We start from the raw sequence: 15,664 nt of genomic DNA on the forward strand, positions 1-15,664 counted from the left end.
CGGCCGATTTACCGGTTAGGCCGATTGAACCGCTTCCGGGCCCATGTCCAGCAAACCATTCCGATTTCAATTTTTCCAACACTGGCCCCAATACATACCAATCAATTTTGTTGGCTTAGAAATTAACCTAAGTGCATTTTTAGTTGGTCCAAGTTCCATCTCATGGGAAGTTTGTCACTTTAGGTTTCCACCCTTGAAAGAAATCCACCATCTGAACTTCACTTAAAAGGTCTGTGCAAAGAAAGGCATTGTTAATGTTCGTGATCCAGTCACTTGAGTCATACCCACTGCAGAAGAGGGAGATAAATAGACACCAAAGCGGTAATTGCAAATAAATAAACTTACAAATAAGGAAAAGTTTATATAAGGTTGAAAATTTAAAATGTAGATTTAAAGATGCCCCTCAAATTCAGCCAGAAAAAGTTGTTTTAATGTAGAACAATTCTCTAATTAACATCTCAATATCAAGATGTATGAATATGAAAACAAAAATAAAAAAAAAGATCGAGTACATCTTGCAACACATTTTTTAGACTGGTCATTTTCAAGATTTCATATGATTATAAACCTTCTTGATTTTAACTATTTTTTAAATTTAAAATTTTATAAGTAGATATGAAAATAGATTTTGAGATAATCCTAAAAACGTTTTACACCAAAATTACATATTATAATAAAATTTGGACATGCGCCTCAATTGGATTGCTTAAAGTTGTAACCTTATAGAAACCACAATCGATAGATAATACCAAGAGGCGCGGCATTGATCATTCTTTGAATTAATTGGTAATAATGACATCATTCAAATTTGTCCAGAACCCAATATTCAATGCAAGTGCTACAGAAATCCCAACAAGAAACTACAGAGTGAGAGTGAGAAAGAAGGGTAAAGGTTGAGACCAGAATTAAATTTATTGGTTCAAGGTAGAATGTCAAACCACTAAATAACCAAAGAACGAACCAACTATACATCATTTCCCACGTGATTTTGATGCCAACAGGAAAATTCGACCCAAAAAAACAAACCTATTTTTGCCACAATTCACAGTACGAAACCGGAATATCACTTAATAATGAACAAGGCAGCATAATTGGACCTTTTAACACAAAGGAGAGAAGGCTTCTTTCTGGTCAACAAGAGGAAGAGGAAAAGGACCGCTAAATAAGAGTACATCAGTGGGAGCAACAAGCTGAGTGAGCTTGAACAGGGTCAAAGCGACTCAAACTGATTTTGAAATCAATCTCTCTCCACTGATCGCCGACTAGGTCCTCAACAACCGAACATAATATTTAAAAGAACAAAATGTTCGGTAACACATTACCAACAGCAAAATCCATGGTTCCAAAAACACTATCCTGTCATCAGGGAGTTATAACAGGCACAATAGACATTATCTTTGAATATCTCAATGCATTTTATTTTGGGTCTAAAAATAATAAGGACCTTTAAATCTTCCCTTAACCCATCCCAAACCAGGGTTAAAGTGGGTTGTATTAAGTAGGCAGTCAATATAAAACTATACTAAAACTTTCTATTTCTACCAAGCAATATTTGTAAACGCCGATGCTCAATACCATTATGAAAGATATTTTGCAGTTTTCAAAACCTTGAGACTCGGTGATAGGCTCAAACAAAAATTTTGATATAATTGGATCAACAATCACATAAACGTCATGAACATAAATGCCCCAATTGGGATCTAAGAACATTCAAAACCTCAGTAGATGAATACATGGATAAGTATGACATTAAACCCTTTAAACCTTTCCCTTTCCATTAGTAAAAGTGTGTTATAGCTCTCATATACCAGTACATGGACACCAGCTGCCGGCTTCTCAGCCCTGTCTGTGAATCTCAACCATTTGTTCAAATCAGTTCTGCAGCCTCCATAGCCACGGTTAAATCCGGATCCTTCGCTTCCCTTGTTCCACTTGGGACTTCAGAGTCCCCGCTAGGAACTGTAGAAGCAGTAGGCTTGTATAGTGTTGAAGCTTTCAGTTCCAAATTCGATGGAGGTTCGCAAGTACCCTCATTATAACTCCTACCCGCTGAGTTCAGAGGGATTTCAGAGGTCTCACTTCTATTAGTTGCAAAATTTTCCACGGCTTCAGGGACCTTGCCAAGGTTGGGCATTAAATTTCCAGGGGTCGTTGTGGTCTTGCTAGTGTCAGTCGCTAAATTTTCCAGGGTTTCAGGACCTTTGCCACTGTTGGTTGCTAAATTTTCAGAGTTTTCAATGTTTTCAATGTCCTTGCTAGCAACCAAGTTTTGTGGGGTTTCAGAGGCCTTGCTAGTGGTATCTGCTAAATTCAGCGGGACTTCAGAGGCCATGCTAGTGTTATTCGCTAAATTCAGCAGGGTTTCAGAGGGCAGTGCACTCGAGCCAGGGTTAGAGGCACCATTAATGGAACTTGCCTTTATCTCAGAACTTGTACAATCTAACCTTTCACTTGTCCCTGGAACTCCAACTTTAACCGGTTGCTTTTGTTCTGATTGGACTAACTTATGTGGATTCGATTCTGAGACAACTGTCGCAGGAGAAGCCTGAGGTGGTTTGCTGCCAAGGATTCTCTGAACTTCCTCATGAATGCCTTCGAAAACCTTAAGGTTCTTCCTTAACCTGAAGCCAGCTGATTTGTTGCCAAAGTAGGTTTGGACCGAGTCTTGCTCATTATCATTTACCAGTTTGCACATCTGCAAGTTTGAAACCATACACAATAGAGTCATCAACGTAGGGTCATTTGTGTTCACAACTTATCGAATTGGAAATACATGTAGTTTGGCTTCAGTTAAGGTGTTAAGGATTAAACTCCTAAAGAAATTTCGAGGGGATTGTATATAGCGATATATGTAGCCATATAGTTTACAAACAGTATAATACAAACCACCTCACCCCTCCATTGATCACAATGGACACTTGAGGTGAATGCTCGGCCAAAGAGGGCACAAGGCAGAGTAACAGTTCACATCAACGGTCAACTGTAAATAACAGAAAGTTGACCTGACATGCTTTCTAGTTATAAACTTCAGAACAACATAATACCATGGACACATCTTGTCATCTTCCAGTCACCCTATTTCAGTGGAATATTCCAGAATAACACTTAGACAAAATTTCAGAATGACATTATGTTTGTTGAAAATATAGTTATATTTCCAGATCTGAAGTTTTTCCAAAAAAAAAAACAACAAAAACAAAACAAAAAAATTTCCAGATCTAAATGAATTATGGCCTTCAGAGCAGAGGAGCATATGAGTTAAGGCCTGTGGTACCCATTTTCTTTAAGCATGACATAGTCCATGGACTATGGTATGTGGTACTCCGAGATACATAAATTAACAGGTCTCAATGACGGACGGTTGGAAATTAACTATACCTGCGCCAAAAACCACCTGGCAAAATTTCAGTTAATCTCCAACCATCTGTGAACGGGAAGTAATTTTGGGTGTATAGCCTGGAGTACCATATCATAAACACTTGGACTATGGTACACTTCCCCTGCAGGTTTGGCCCCAGGCTGAAACACTAATTTGGGTGAAATTTGACAAAAAATGCAACTAAGGGAAACACTAATTTGGGTGAAAATTGACCAAAAACTTGAGTAAGGTAATTGAGCCTACACCTCATTGTAAAGGCGGACCATTTCCAGGCGTTCTGGATCATTATCATATGCGTTTATGATTAACTCCCCATTACCTGCAAAATATAATCAGATTAGCACATGACATGAAGATACCTTGATTCACTATAAAGAGGAAACATGAAATACCTCTAGCTTATCATTTTTTTATTTTCCTTTCTACTTTTGGAAGGAAAATGCCAGTATCTATAGAGAACTCTCTCAAAAGTGGTAGGGCCATTCAATATTCGCCATGAAGTTGCAAGGAGCCACTATTCTCAATCGAGACCTATTTGAAAGTTGAAATGCCTACCCAATGTACAAATTACACCAGATATGGTCACATGAAAGATTTTACATACTTTGGACATTTTCAGCAAATTTCCATAACCATTCCCTGATCTTCAACCTCCCATCATTTCTAGCTAAGTTGAAAAAGAAAACCAAAAAATACAGCTGGAGAGCATGAATGAGAAGAATTGTCAACTAAAAAATATAAGAAAAATCACATATAGGTCAACACTAAACAAAATTTCAGCGAAGAACTCAAAGACCCAGTTAGTGCCTAAAAATTAGCTTCTGCAATTCTAATAAAAAGATGAGCAGTTTGTTTACAACTTCTGGGTTCTCTTCTAGCATTGATAAGTGAGTCTTCACTAACCAATGCATGGAGTTGGAGTAAAATTGAGTGTTTCTGTAACATAAATTTTTTGTTTTAAAACAAGGTATTTGCCATTACTGATTAAGCTATCGAAGGAAAAGAATCATACCTATCGGATCTAAAGAAGACAACGATTGCATTTGATTGTCGGCATCCAGAGAATTTGGACTGGGAATATCTTGCACTTTTGGCGTATCATGCACCATGGGCTCCACTTCTGGCTCAGCACTTGAAGACTCAAACCCTTTAGCATCATTCTGCTGCTCCTAGAGTAAAGAGGCAGGGGAAAAATTATCGTTTTCGTTAAAGAAGGAACTGGAAAATGAAAACTGGCTTTTCCACATTCTTCGATGAGAGAGTATATGAGTGGAAGTAAAATATGAATTATGTCGCAAACCCTTTCCATGTCTATCACAAGGTTTTAGCCCTCAACCGTTTTTTATCTTCCACCAACTTTACCATAAAAAGATTAGCAGATGCCAGATTCAGCCAAGTTCTCTATTTTTTCTTATTTTCATTTTTTTTCCCGCTGTCAAGCTTTCCCTGAGCCCACTCAACTTGGGCAAGTCTCATGTCCTGACTAGGATTGTCAAAACTCTCCTTAGAAAGATACATAACATGAACAAAGTATTTTGCAACTCTGCACTTCTTCTATCTTTGTATGTAGTAATATAAATTTGCTATCCATAAGGGAATTTCAGTCTTCGACTATTCTACAGCACATCTATACAAGGCATCAACCCTAATGAAATTGTTTCACTCCTAATGGAATGAAACACATTCTATTCAATATATTTGCCAGCAAAAACTAGAAACTTTCAAGGAGGTATAGTAACAAAGAAACTGCAATGAGAAAAATAGAATATACAAACCATATAATGGATTAATAATAAAGCATGATGACAAACCAAAGGAAACATCAAGTCTGTCCCATATGGTATTCAGTTAAAAAGCCAATAAAACGCATAATAAATAAATAAATAAAGTAACTACTTTCTTCAGGAAAGGAATAGAGATCCACTTGCTCAATTAGTTGTCATGAAAATTCTTAAGTCATAGAGCTTGGGGTTCTAATGCTATGATAGCCAAGCTACCAAAGAGAAAAGCAACTCATATATGTAACTGGAACAACCAAAAAAGAATTACCCGTGCTACTTACAAAGTAATCTTTCTGGTATTCTACACTCAAAGCTTTCTCTAAGAAGTTCACCCTCTTCTTAATAAACTCCACAAGCCTTCTCTGCACTTGAATACTTTCATATGACATCAAACCATCTTGGAAAACCTGACTTCCCCCATCAGAAACAGCTTCATCAACACTTCCTGAGCCATGTCTTATACCATCTTCTCTTAACTGGCTATTGATTGTTCCATTTGAAGAACCAGTTTGCTCGTGAGCGAAATTGGTTTCAGGAAAAGAACAATGTGCACCATCTTGCATCTGTGAGGATCCTGCGAGGGAACCATTCACATATGGCAAATTTTGCTCTTGGCAAATGATACCTGGAAAGCCCAGATGTGGATCTTCAACAATAGCAAGCCATCTTCCATAGCCATGCCTACATTGAATTTTAATTGGCAAACAAAAATTAGTACAGGAAAGCAACTATCGATGCAAATCCTAAATCCTAAAGAAACTGAAGAAGACGGACAGGAGTTGCTTATGGGGAATAAAAAATAGGAGAGTACATAAAAAGCGCAAAAAGCCTATGCCAACATAAAAAAAAGGCAATACATGGGAACTCAATAAATGGAGAGTTTTGATAAATTTTTACTTCATAACAGCACATAATAAAGACAAGTCATGTTCTTCTTTCCAATATCTACTGCTCCTCAACCCTGGAAAGCGTGACACAATGTCTTCAGCAAAGAGGGGCAACCCTGGATTTTCTGTCGAGAACTTCACCTGTGTTTTGGGGAAAGAAAATTGGGGAAAGAAAATGGTAGCGGCACTACATAAGTGTACAGAATACAACTTCAGCTATGCAGTCTTCATTATGACATTAAATAATCTAACATGTATTGCTCAATAATTAAGAGGTCAAAAATGCTGAAACAGCTAACTGAAAATCTGAAAATAACATAGAAAATTTGAAGGCAGTCGATTTAGTTGATATTGACTAGAAAAGGATATTTCGTTTTGAAATTCATGATTTATGTTCCTTAACTGTATGAAACATCTTGTAGGATGAAGCCATATCAGCATTTGATGTAAACAATAACTAAAAAAAATAAAACTGACAAAACCTCACTGCTCACTTAATACAAACGTGGGCAGGTTCAACAAAAATTTAACACTCGCTCTACCTCATCCCCTACCACAAGAATAATCACAAGAACTTTAAAAAATATCATGCTTCAGCTGAAAGTGCCTGAAATGGAACAAAGAAGGGCAATTGTGCTAAGGAGACATGAACTTGTTTGCGATAATAAAGTAATGCCTGATCCCTAACTGAGAGAACCAATATATAATTTTTTTTAACCTTAACAACCAGAAGTCGATGCACTGTTGTGTGTGTGCAATGTCTGTGACCTCGTCAAATCCCCAGTCCCTTCTACAAAAGCTGAGAAAGCTGCGGCACAAATGCTTTCTGTATATGCATCATAGTTTTTGGGATCTCCCAACCTAGGTGGCCTGCACCGGAATCTCGATCCCGCAGTTAGGGAAAGAGATCTTCAAAGGATCTTGATTTTTAAATTTCGGGATCTCGACCCGTGTACAAGAGATCTCAATCCCCACTGTTAGGGATGTCAATCCCCACCTTAAAGACAAAAATGATGATTTTCAAGCAGCTAACAATGCAACTACACTTTTAACATTGCATTGCTTGCTGGCTCTAAACAAAGATATCCCTACTTTAAAGAGTATGTATAGTCCTATACTACATATACTAAGCAAGATCCCCAAAAGGGTGAGATCGAGATCCCTAACATTTAGGGAATAAATGTACGGACACAGCTCCAGCCTTAGGGATTTTCTATCCTTTCATGATCCCTCCTGCACCAGTTCCCTATCACACTCCCAATTCGCTTTCAATCCTAACAACTATGGTGTGCATTTCAGAAATTTAACACTAGCTCTACCTCATCCCCTCCCACAAGAATAATCAGAAAACTCTGAAAATAATATCATGCTTCAGCTTAGAAGGAGAAAAGAAGGGAAATTGTGCTAAGCGGTTATGTACAGAGAGCAATTGAAATTTACCGCAAGGTATGACTTGATCGATAATATAATAAAGTAATGCTTGATGCCTACTGTAAGAACTGATACATAATTGTCTTTGCCATCATCAGCCAGAAGCCCATGCACTCTTTTGAGTGTGCATTCGTGTGTGCAATGTTGTGACCTCGTCAAATCCCCGGACCCTAACACGAAAGCTACAAAAGAAGCTGGGCACAACTGCTTTGTGTGTGTGTGCCCATTACTGCATCAACATGTGCATAATGTGTTAGCTTGATTTACTTGTGCCTACAACACCTTCACCTAGAGTAACTCGGTTAATTCTACATTGCTATCCATGAGTGTTAATTCAGCTCTTGAGATGGTTCTGGTCCAAGCTTTTATTTATGATAAATGTTGTGCCAACTCATTCTTTATGGCCATTCTTATTGTAATCAATGAGAAGATTCTTGTTTTCCATGAAAGATCCACACCCATAGAAGTTGATTGTCATAGTGTGAGAAAAAAGGAAAAACCAACAACATGACTGGCAAATACATTATACACATGAACCAAAGGATAAATTAGGGACATTCTATCTGAGTGAGTTGGGAAGTATCATTTTCAATCTCTTATACAAATGATAGAAATTCTATTCACAACTGTGGGGAAGTGTTAGAGAAATAAAGTTACTTTCCTGAAGGGCACAATTCATTTTTCCTTCAGTAGTCTTATGTTGCCCAAATGAAGTGTAACACAGGCATTGTGCTCCAATGATACAGTCCAATTTATGTACTATTGAACTAAGTTATTTAAGTAATGTTATAGCTTTATGTTCCCAACTTCCCACACATTTTACATTGCCTAGTCCAATAGGAAAATAAAGAACATAAATGTCCAATAAGATGCATTTTAACAAATGTAACAGCAAATTAGAACGGTCACCCTTTATCAGGATTGCTAGTACTAGAACAATGTGAACAACAAATAATTTTTTAGTTTGAAATGCACGCACAGTTTGCACGGTGCCCAATACATTTAATGGAACACATACCTTGTCTCTAATAAGGTGTAAAGTTGCAATCCGAACAAGCACATCAGGGATTCTTAATCCTTCTTTTGGTACACCATCTAAAAAAATAGAAAGGGAAAACCGTCAATAGTTTATAATTAACCTTTTCAACGTATTAAAACGCTCAACTGATAGTTGGACAACACATTCAGCCTTGGTTACCTGAAAAGGTTGGTGAATTTGTAATATCTTCTGCAATGTGAGTCAAAAAGAGAGTGCCATATCTACAGGAACACAAATGAATAAGAACAATGTTTTTCAAACTCCAAGATGTAATCCCGCAAAGAAAAAAAAGAAAAAAAATGGACATGTATGAGGAGAGTTATGAAGTAATAAACCTCATTGCCTTAAAAGTATGAGGCAAATACTGCAATGTCCACTAAAAATTAAAAAGTGTATGAGCCATGTGATTGCTAAAAGTGCTTATCACATAATAATCACTTTTCCAACCCCCTTAATCCATGAACCTACAGTCCCAAGCTGACTGTACTTGGCCTGGAAAAAAGTTCTTCCAACTCGTTTGAAGCACAAACTTGCCTCTAAATGAATCCCACTTGTCCTTGACTTAGCTGCTGCCAGGTATCAGTAGCAAGGCTCACTTGCATTGACACGTTGCCGCTAACGAAATGGTAACTTGAGCTTAAGTTCTAAAAATTATGCCGACTGAAAACACAAGTGGAGTGCAGACAATAGCTACCTAAACTGAACCATAATTAACACAAGTAAACATGATAAATCATTGAATTAGCTAAATACTTCTTAACAAAATTGGTCAAGTACAAATTTATTTTTTATATAATTACAATAGCATTGTTTATTTTTTCTATTCCCTTACAATCTCCTAAGAATTTAGGAACATTATTTTCTATGAGTAGGTTTCATGATTCTCGTTACAGATTTATTCGCTTGCTTTTTTTGTAATCTCTTTTCTTCCAGAAAGTCAGCAGTGGGATTTAAGTCTTAGACAGCCTGTGACCCTGAATGACCCAAAAACAGAGCCAAGTGCTAGAATCCCTTAATGCCAAGGAATTTATTTCCATAACAGAATCATGGTCAAATATAGCATCCCCTATGAGTTTCCTACTTCAAATTTAGAAAAACTCCAACAGATTAGGAGGGATGCCCTCAATCAATGTTTTTAGAAGTTCAAAACAATGAGGTCAAGAGGTTCATGTGAAACCCATATGAGAAATGGAAGGCATTTCTAAATGGTATTAGTAGCAAGGCTCATTTGCATTGACACATTGCCATTAACTAAATGGTAACTTGAGCTTAAGTTCTAAAAATTATGCGCCTGAAAACCCAAGTGGAGTGCAGACAATAGCTACCTAAACTGAACCATAATTAACACAAGTAAACATGATAAATCATTGAATTAGCTAAATACTTCTTAACAAAATTGGTCAAATCATTAAGACAAATTTATTTTTTATATAATTACAATAGCATTGTTTATTTTTTCAATTCCCTTACATTCTCCTAAGAATTTAGGAACATTATTTTCTATGAGTAGGTTTCATGATTATCGTTACAGATTTATTCTCTCTCTTTTTTTGTAATCTCTTTTCTTGCAGAAAGTCAGCAGTGGGATTTAAGTCTTAGACAGCCTGTGACCCTGAATAACCCAAAAACAGAGCCAAGTGCTAGAATCCCTTAATGCAAGGAATTTATTTCCATAACAGAATCATGGTCAAATATAGCATCTCCTATGAGTTTCCTACTTCAAATTTAGAAAAACTCAAACAGATTAGGAGGGATGCCCTCAATCGATGTTTTTAGAAGTTCAAAACAATGAGGTCAAGAGGTTCATGTGAAACCCATACGAGAAATGGAAGGCATCACCAAACAAAAAGCATATAAATATCCTATAAAAATATCCATCAAATATTTAGCATTGCTATGGTTGGAAAATGTAAAAAGAAATTCAACACAAACAAAAATGCAAAAATAATCAACTTAAGCGATTTAGATATATAAATAATCAATGAAATAAAATAAACACTTGAAGATATCTACAAGTAAAAATGACGTAAGCGTTGTTTGCTGGGTTGAAGGAAGATTTGTTACATACACTTTGATCTCCTCCAGGGTTTTTTGCTTCATACGTGAAACAAACTCGCTCCAATCAAATTCACCCAACCCAAACCTGCAAAGAAATAATGCGGAAATATAAACAGATGTATATTCAAGCAATAAAATCATGTATATTCAAACACTAAAATCACTTTTCAGACATGTGCCATGTAGATTATGCAAAAAGGCCAACCAAGAAGACCAGATAAATTTTGGCCCCAAATAGTTACCAAGTATTCATCAAATATTCTTCATTAACACATAAATTGACAAGAATCAAAATACCTCATTAATATTTGAACAAATGCAGCTCGCTGGTTCTGAGTGAATCCAAGAACTCTAAATGATTTTCCTTCACCCTCCATTAGAGGAAGTGCTTCCATCGTATCCACTAAATTTTTTGTACAAAAACATAACTTCATTAAAGCAAGTCCACAATATCATCTCTAACTATAATTTTTAGTTAAAGCTACTTAAGATACCTCGAGATCTCTTCTTTGAAGAATGATTTTTTCTCCCACCACCCGAACCCATTCCATTATCTGTCCAATCACCTTCATCATTATCCTCTTCTTCTGAACTCACATCTTCCAATCCAGCAAGATCATCTTCCTCTACAGATACCATCTGAATGAAAGAAAAGAAAACAGAAATGACAAACAAAGGGCAATCTCTAATCAATGCATGGATCATAGTACAATCATTATCACTCATCTAATATAAAAATATTTAGTAGACCTTACATCTCTTGGAATTGATTACAAGTTGAAACAAAAAGAACATGAAATGCAAAATATTGCTAAAATATTATAACATATGATTCCTACAACTAATTCTACAAAGCAGAAATCTGAAACAAAAGACTTCCCAGAATGCTCAAGTCACAGAAGTCTCAAAGACTCCAACAACAAAATCATATTATTAAAAGCTAGGCAACAATGCCTCATACAAATACAATCCAAGGAGTAACATGGTGCTCACAGTGGGTATTAGCGAATTGTGACTGTAAATGTTCTTCCAGAAAAGCTTCTCAAGGTTGTCGGTGAATTCTATATGACATCCTTAATTTCTGAAAATAAGATTCCAGGAAGCTATATGTGCGTGTGTGTAGTGTGTGTATGTATGTATACGGTGCCTGCTATCTTTTCCAACTAAGTCAGAAACAAAACCAAATTTTGAAATCCATAACAAGTTGGCAGAAGAGCCTGAAATGGCTATCAAAGTAATTAAAGAGAAGCAAACCCTAACTTTCCTGAAACATTTGTTCTCATATACGTCACAAATGCAACCCAGTTTCAGAAAGAATAGTACTGATAGTCTGACATGCAGGTCAAACTTTCAGGCTATTGATTATCAGGAAAATAGAGTATTCTTCCTTTGATAACCATTTGGAAGATAAATTAAGGTTTACACATGAGTCACCTTTCAGAGAATTGCAGAAAATGAACGCCATTAACCTTAATCAGCATAAATGTGTACAAGTTAACAAAAACTTCCACATAAGGAAGACTAATTGAAGAAAGAAAAGTCCCAATGGGTAACAAAATGTACATAATTTTCTAACAGAAATAGGGTATAAGACATGTACAAATGTGCTTCTATGTCTCTTAACAAAACGTATAAATTACCCGCTTAAAGGGTTATAATCAATCTTAACCTCAACCTACTTTTTTGCTCCCAATCCCATTGAGATTCATGTGTTGGTTCATATGTGGTAAAAACATCTATCAAGGTGTTTTTTAAGCTAACAAAGCAATCAGTTCACAAATGGGTTCTTATAGACCTGAAAACATCTCTAAGCTTGTCATAAGCATCACCTCCGACCATGTCAATTGAAATTTCTTTTTGAAAGTTCAACTTCAAGAAAGCATTTCCCTAAGTGATGGAAAATATAGACTTATTGGTGTCCTCAAAGGACTCTATGATGGGTATCTCCAGAGAATGACAAGCATTAAACAATTAGTGCACTCGCAGTCCTTCCTGGACTTCGTCATGGTAATGGTCCTCATAGCCCATTGAATGAAATTTGTCGTCTAGGGAACCCCAGCAGAACTTTCCTTCTTTTATTTACACTTGATGAGCATTTGAGCCAACCAAGCACTGCAATTCCAATTGCCTCCAAAATGGACTGCTATGAAAAATATTAAATTCATATATCATCATCACATTAATTGAAGGGAGAAGTTATATAAGGTGTCAACTTATATTGTAGAAGTAAAGCACACTACAAAACCACCAAAACATATTTATTGACATTTTACAGTTAACACATTCCCAAAAACAAGAAGACACTACAAAACCCTCCAATTGATCAACTTGACCTTGAGATGTATGGATATGGAAAAAACAATGGTAATTTCAATTCTTGAAAATCGTCTAATAAGGGTGAGGACTTAAACTTTCCCTTAACCCATCCCAAGCCCAGGTAAAAGAGGTGGATTATGTTAGATAGGCAATCAGCGTAAAACTTTGCTGCAACTTATCATGAATTCTAAATCTATGTTATATGCTCATGATAGGGCATTCCCGTTAAGCAACGTGCTACACCACCCGGGTGCAGTAAGAAATAAGAAAGGGTTAGCTAGAGTGTTCCCCAAAAGCGACGCACTTACCGGTACCTAGGTATAATAAGAGAAGAGCATGGGTTAGATAGGGTGTTCCCCCCTAAGCGACGTGCCGCAATATTGCCCGGTTACGGTGATAAGTAGGCAAGGATTCTCGCATCATTCTAATAGAGCGTGGGTAAAGAAGCTAGACCAAGAGAGTAAGATTCGTCTAGCTACGTGGAATATAAGAACATTAACAGGTACGAGCACGGAGTTAGTAGATACAATGAGACACGGAAGAGTTAACATAGCTTGTCTACAAGAAACTAAGTGGAAAGGGGAAAAAGCTCAGGAAATTGATAGATATAAACTTTAGTATAATGGGTGTGGTTTGTAAAGGCTGAGGCCCTAAACAATTAAAGTAAGGCGTACCTTCAAAAAGTGTCAAAAGATGTCAATTCAGGATCGAAAAACTTTATGATGACCTGAAAATTTATTTTCATCTCTAACTATAAATTTTAAAGCTTCAAAAATAGTGTACATCATGCAAATCTATGAAGACTTAAAAATTATGAAAATTGACGGTCTAGATAATGCAATACAAGATGTCCTACTTCCAAGACTTGAAGTCTCTTTTTTTTCCTAAAAGAGATTGTTTCTGATATCTAGGATCGATAATCCAAGAGAATGGAAAGACTGATGAAGATATCACATATAGAATTAGAGCTGGGTGGGAGAAATGGAAATGCACATCCAAAGTTTTATGTGAACACGGCATATACCATTGAGACTGAAGGGAAAGTTCCATGGGATGGTTGTAAGACCAGTCATGCTTTATGCGACGGAATGTTAGTCGAGCAAGAAACATGTACACGGAATGAGCGTAACTGAGATAAGGATGTTGAAATAGATGAGTGGCAAGACAAGAAAGGATAGAATTTGGATGAATACATACAAGGGAACTTAGATGTGGCTTCAATAGGCGATAAGATGAGGGAAAGTAGACTTAGGTGGGCTTGCTATGTGTAGCGTAGACCTAATAAAAAACCTATTACGAGGTGCGATTGGGTTCAAGTGGAAGGTTCTAAAAGGGCAAAGGAAAAGCCCAAAAAGACTGGATAGAAGTAGTGAGAAATGATATGGTGACTTTTGGTCCTACTGAGGGTATGGCCCTTGACAAAGAAGAATGGAGGAACATAGTTCATTTAGCTGGCGCCAAATGATTGGGATAAGGCTTGGACGATGATGATGATGAAGATGAATCTCAAGTCTTGAAAATAGTACATCTTGTAGAACATCATTTGGACCATCCATTATCAAGATTTCCATGTGTTTATAGATCTTCTCGATGTGCACCATTCTTAGAGTTATGAATTCTACAGTTAGGGATGAAAATGATTTTTAGGCCATCAACAAAGTTTGCCAGCACCAGAACTACATCTTTTAGCATAATTTGGAGGTGTGCCTTACTTGGATTGTTTCTACCCCGACATTCACCGAGGAAGCCGAAGCAATTCAGGAATAGATGAAACTGTTTTTATTTCAAGAAAAAACAAAAATAAATGAATTCATTGATTATTTTGAGGTGTATTTTAGTACAATAGGAATCGTTGAGAAAGATCTCTCTGATTTGAATCATTCAAAATTTGTTTGTAGTCGAAACAAAAAATAGAAGGAAATAAATTGCGTTTAATAGGATTCGAACCAATACCAAAGGTTTAGAAGGCCTCTGTCTATCCATTAGACAATGGACGCATCTGATTCTGATTCTCTTCTTTCCCATTTCTCTTTTCCCGTCATCTCTTTAGAAAAAAAAATCCCATTGATTGTATTCCGTGCGGGAATCTTATAATCAAAATGTATATAAAGATCAAAGTTCTATCATGTATGGAGGGAGAATGTAGCGGGAATCGAACCCACATTGTTAGCTTGGAAGGCAGTTGATGCCTTGTACAAACCGCACTCTTAATTAAAACCAAACTAAACAATCCAAATTGCGAACTGAAGATTCTAACAACATTAAATATGTTGACATGTGATGCTTCGAAGTACAACAGCAGGGCTCCAGGTAGCATAGCCTGATAGACATACACACATATGACCATATAGTGACCACTTAACATTCAATCTTCCAATCCAGTGTAAAAATCTACAGGTATTTACTCATATGATAAGCTGCAATATTTGCCAAATATTCAAGAGATAAAGCATTAGTCCATCAGAAGATCAGTTAGCATATCAAGGAAATTTATCAGTTAAGCAGTTTGGTAACCGATTTCATCTACAAATAAAATACTACTTGCCATTGTCACAGATTTATAACCCTAAACCACCAATATACCTTTCTGCACACACAACTATTAGCATCATAATCATTACACCAATAAGTTCAGCAGTGTCTTTCAAGTTGACTCAAAACTTATCCTTCACTAGTGTATTGCTAATACGAATAGAACAATTTTTTGACGACTCAACAGTATAAGTTACAGCAACCCCTTTGCAACTCAAATACAAAGTTTTTTTTTTTTTTT

General features: G+C 36.5%; 1 protein-coding gene across 2 annotated transcripts in view; it reads right to left on the minus strand.

Annotated features, from left to right (window-relative positions):
- Positions 1-1,624: 1,624 nt before the first annotated feature.
- Positions 1,625-15,664, minus strand: part of PKL (chromatin remodeling factor CHD3 (PICKLE)) — a 54,605-nt gene continuing 40,565 nt past the window's right edge. Inside the window, exons 22-31 of one of the 2 annotated variants that reach the window (XM_011623839.3) lie at positions 11,070-11,214; positions 10,873-10,978; positions 10,586-10,660; positions 8,677-8,738; positions 8,497-8,573; positions 6,058-6,188; positions 5,442-5,841; positions 4,392-4,542; positions 3,625-3,698; positions 1,625-2,695 (exon numbers count right to left, since the gene is read on the minus strand). In XM_011623839.3, the coding sequence (XP_011622141.1) occupies positions 1,868-2,695; positions 3,625-3,698; positions 4,392-4,542; positions 5,442-5,841; positions 6,058-6,188; positions 8,497-8,573; positions 8,677-8,738; positions 10,586-10,660; positions 10,873-10,978; positions 11,070-11,214 (2,049 nt within the window). In that variant the 3' untranslated portion in view covers positions 1,625-1,867. Of the gene's footprint in view, positions 2,696-3,624; positions 3,699-4,391; positions 4,549-5,441; positions 5,842-6,057; positions 6,189-8,496; positions 8,574-8,676; positions 8,739-10,585; positions 10,661-10,872; positions 10,979-11,069; positions 11,215-15,664 lie in introns of both variants that reach the window. The other variant, XM_006841110.4, reaches the window with a different exon arrangement.

Source organism: Amborella trichopoda, chromosome 12 (genome assembly GCF_054954075.1).
Source record: "Amborella trichopoda isolate Santa Cruz 75 chromosome 12, AtrichopodaSantaCruz75HAP2 v2.0, whole genome shotgun sequence".
NCBI classification, from domain to species: Eukaryota; Viridiplantae; Streptophyta; class Magnoliopsida; order Amborellales; family Amborellaceae; genus Amborella; species Amborella trichopoda.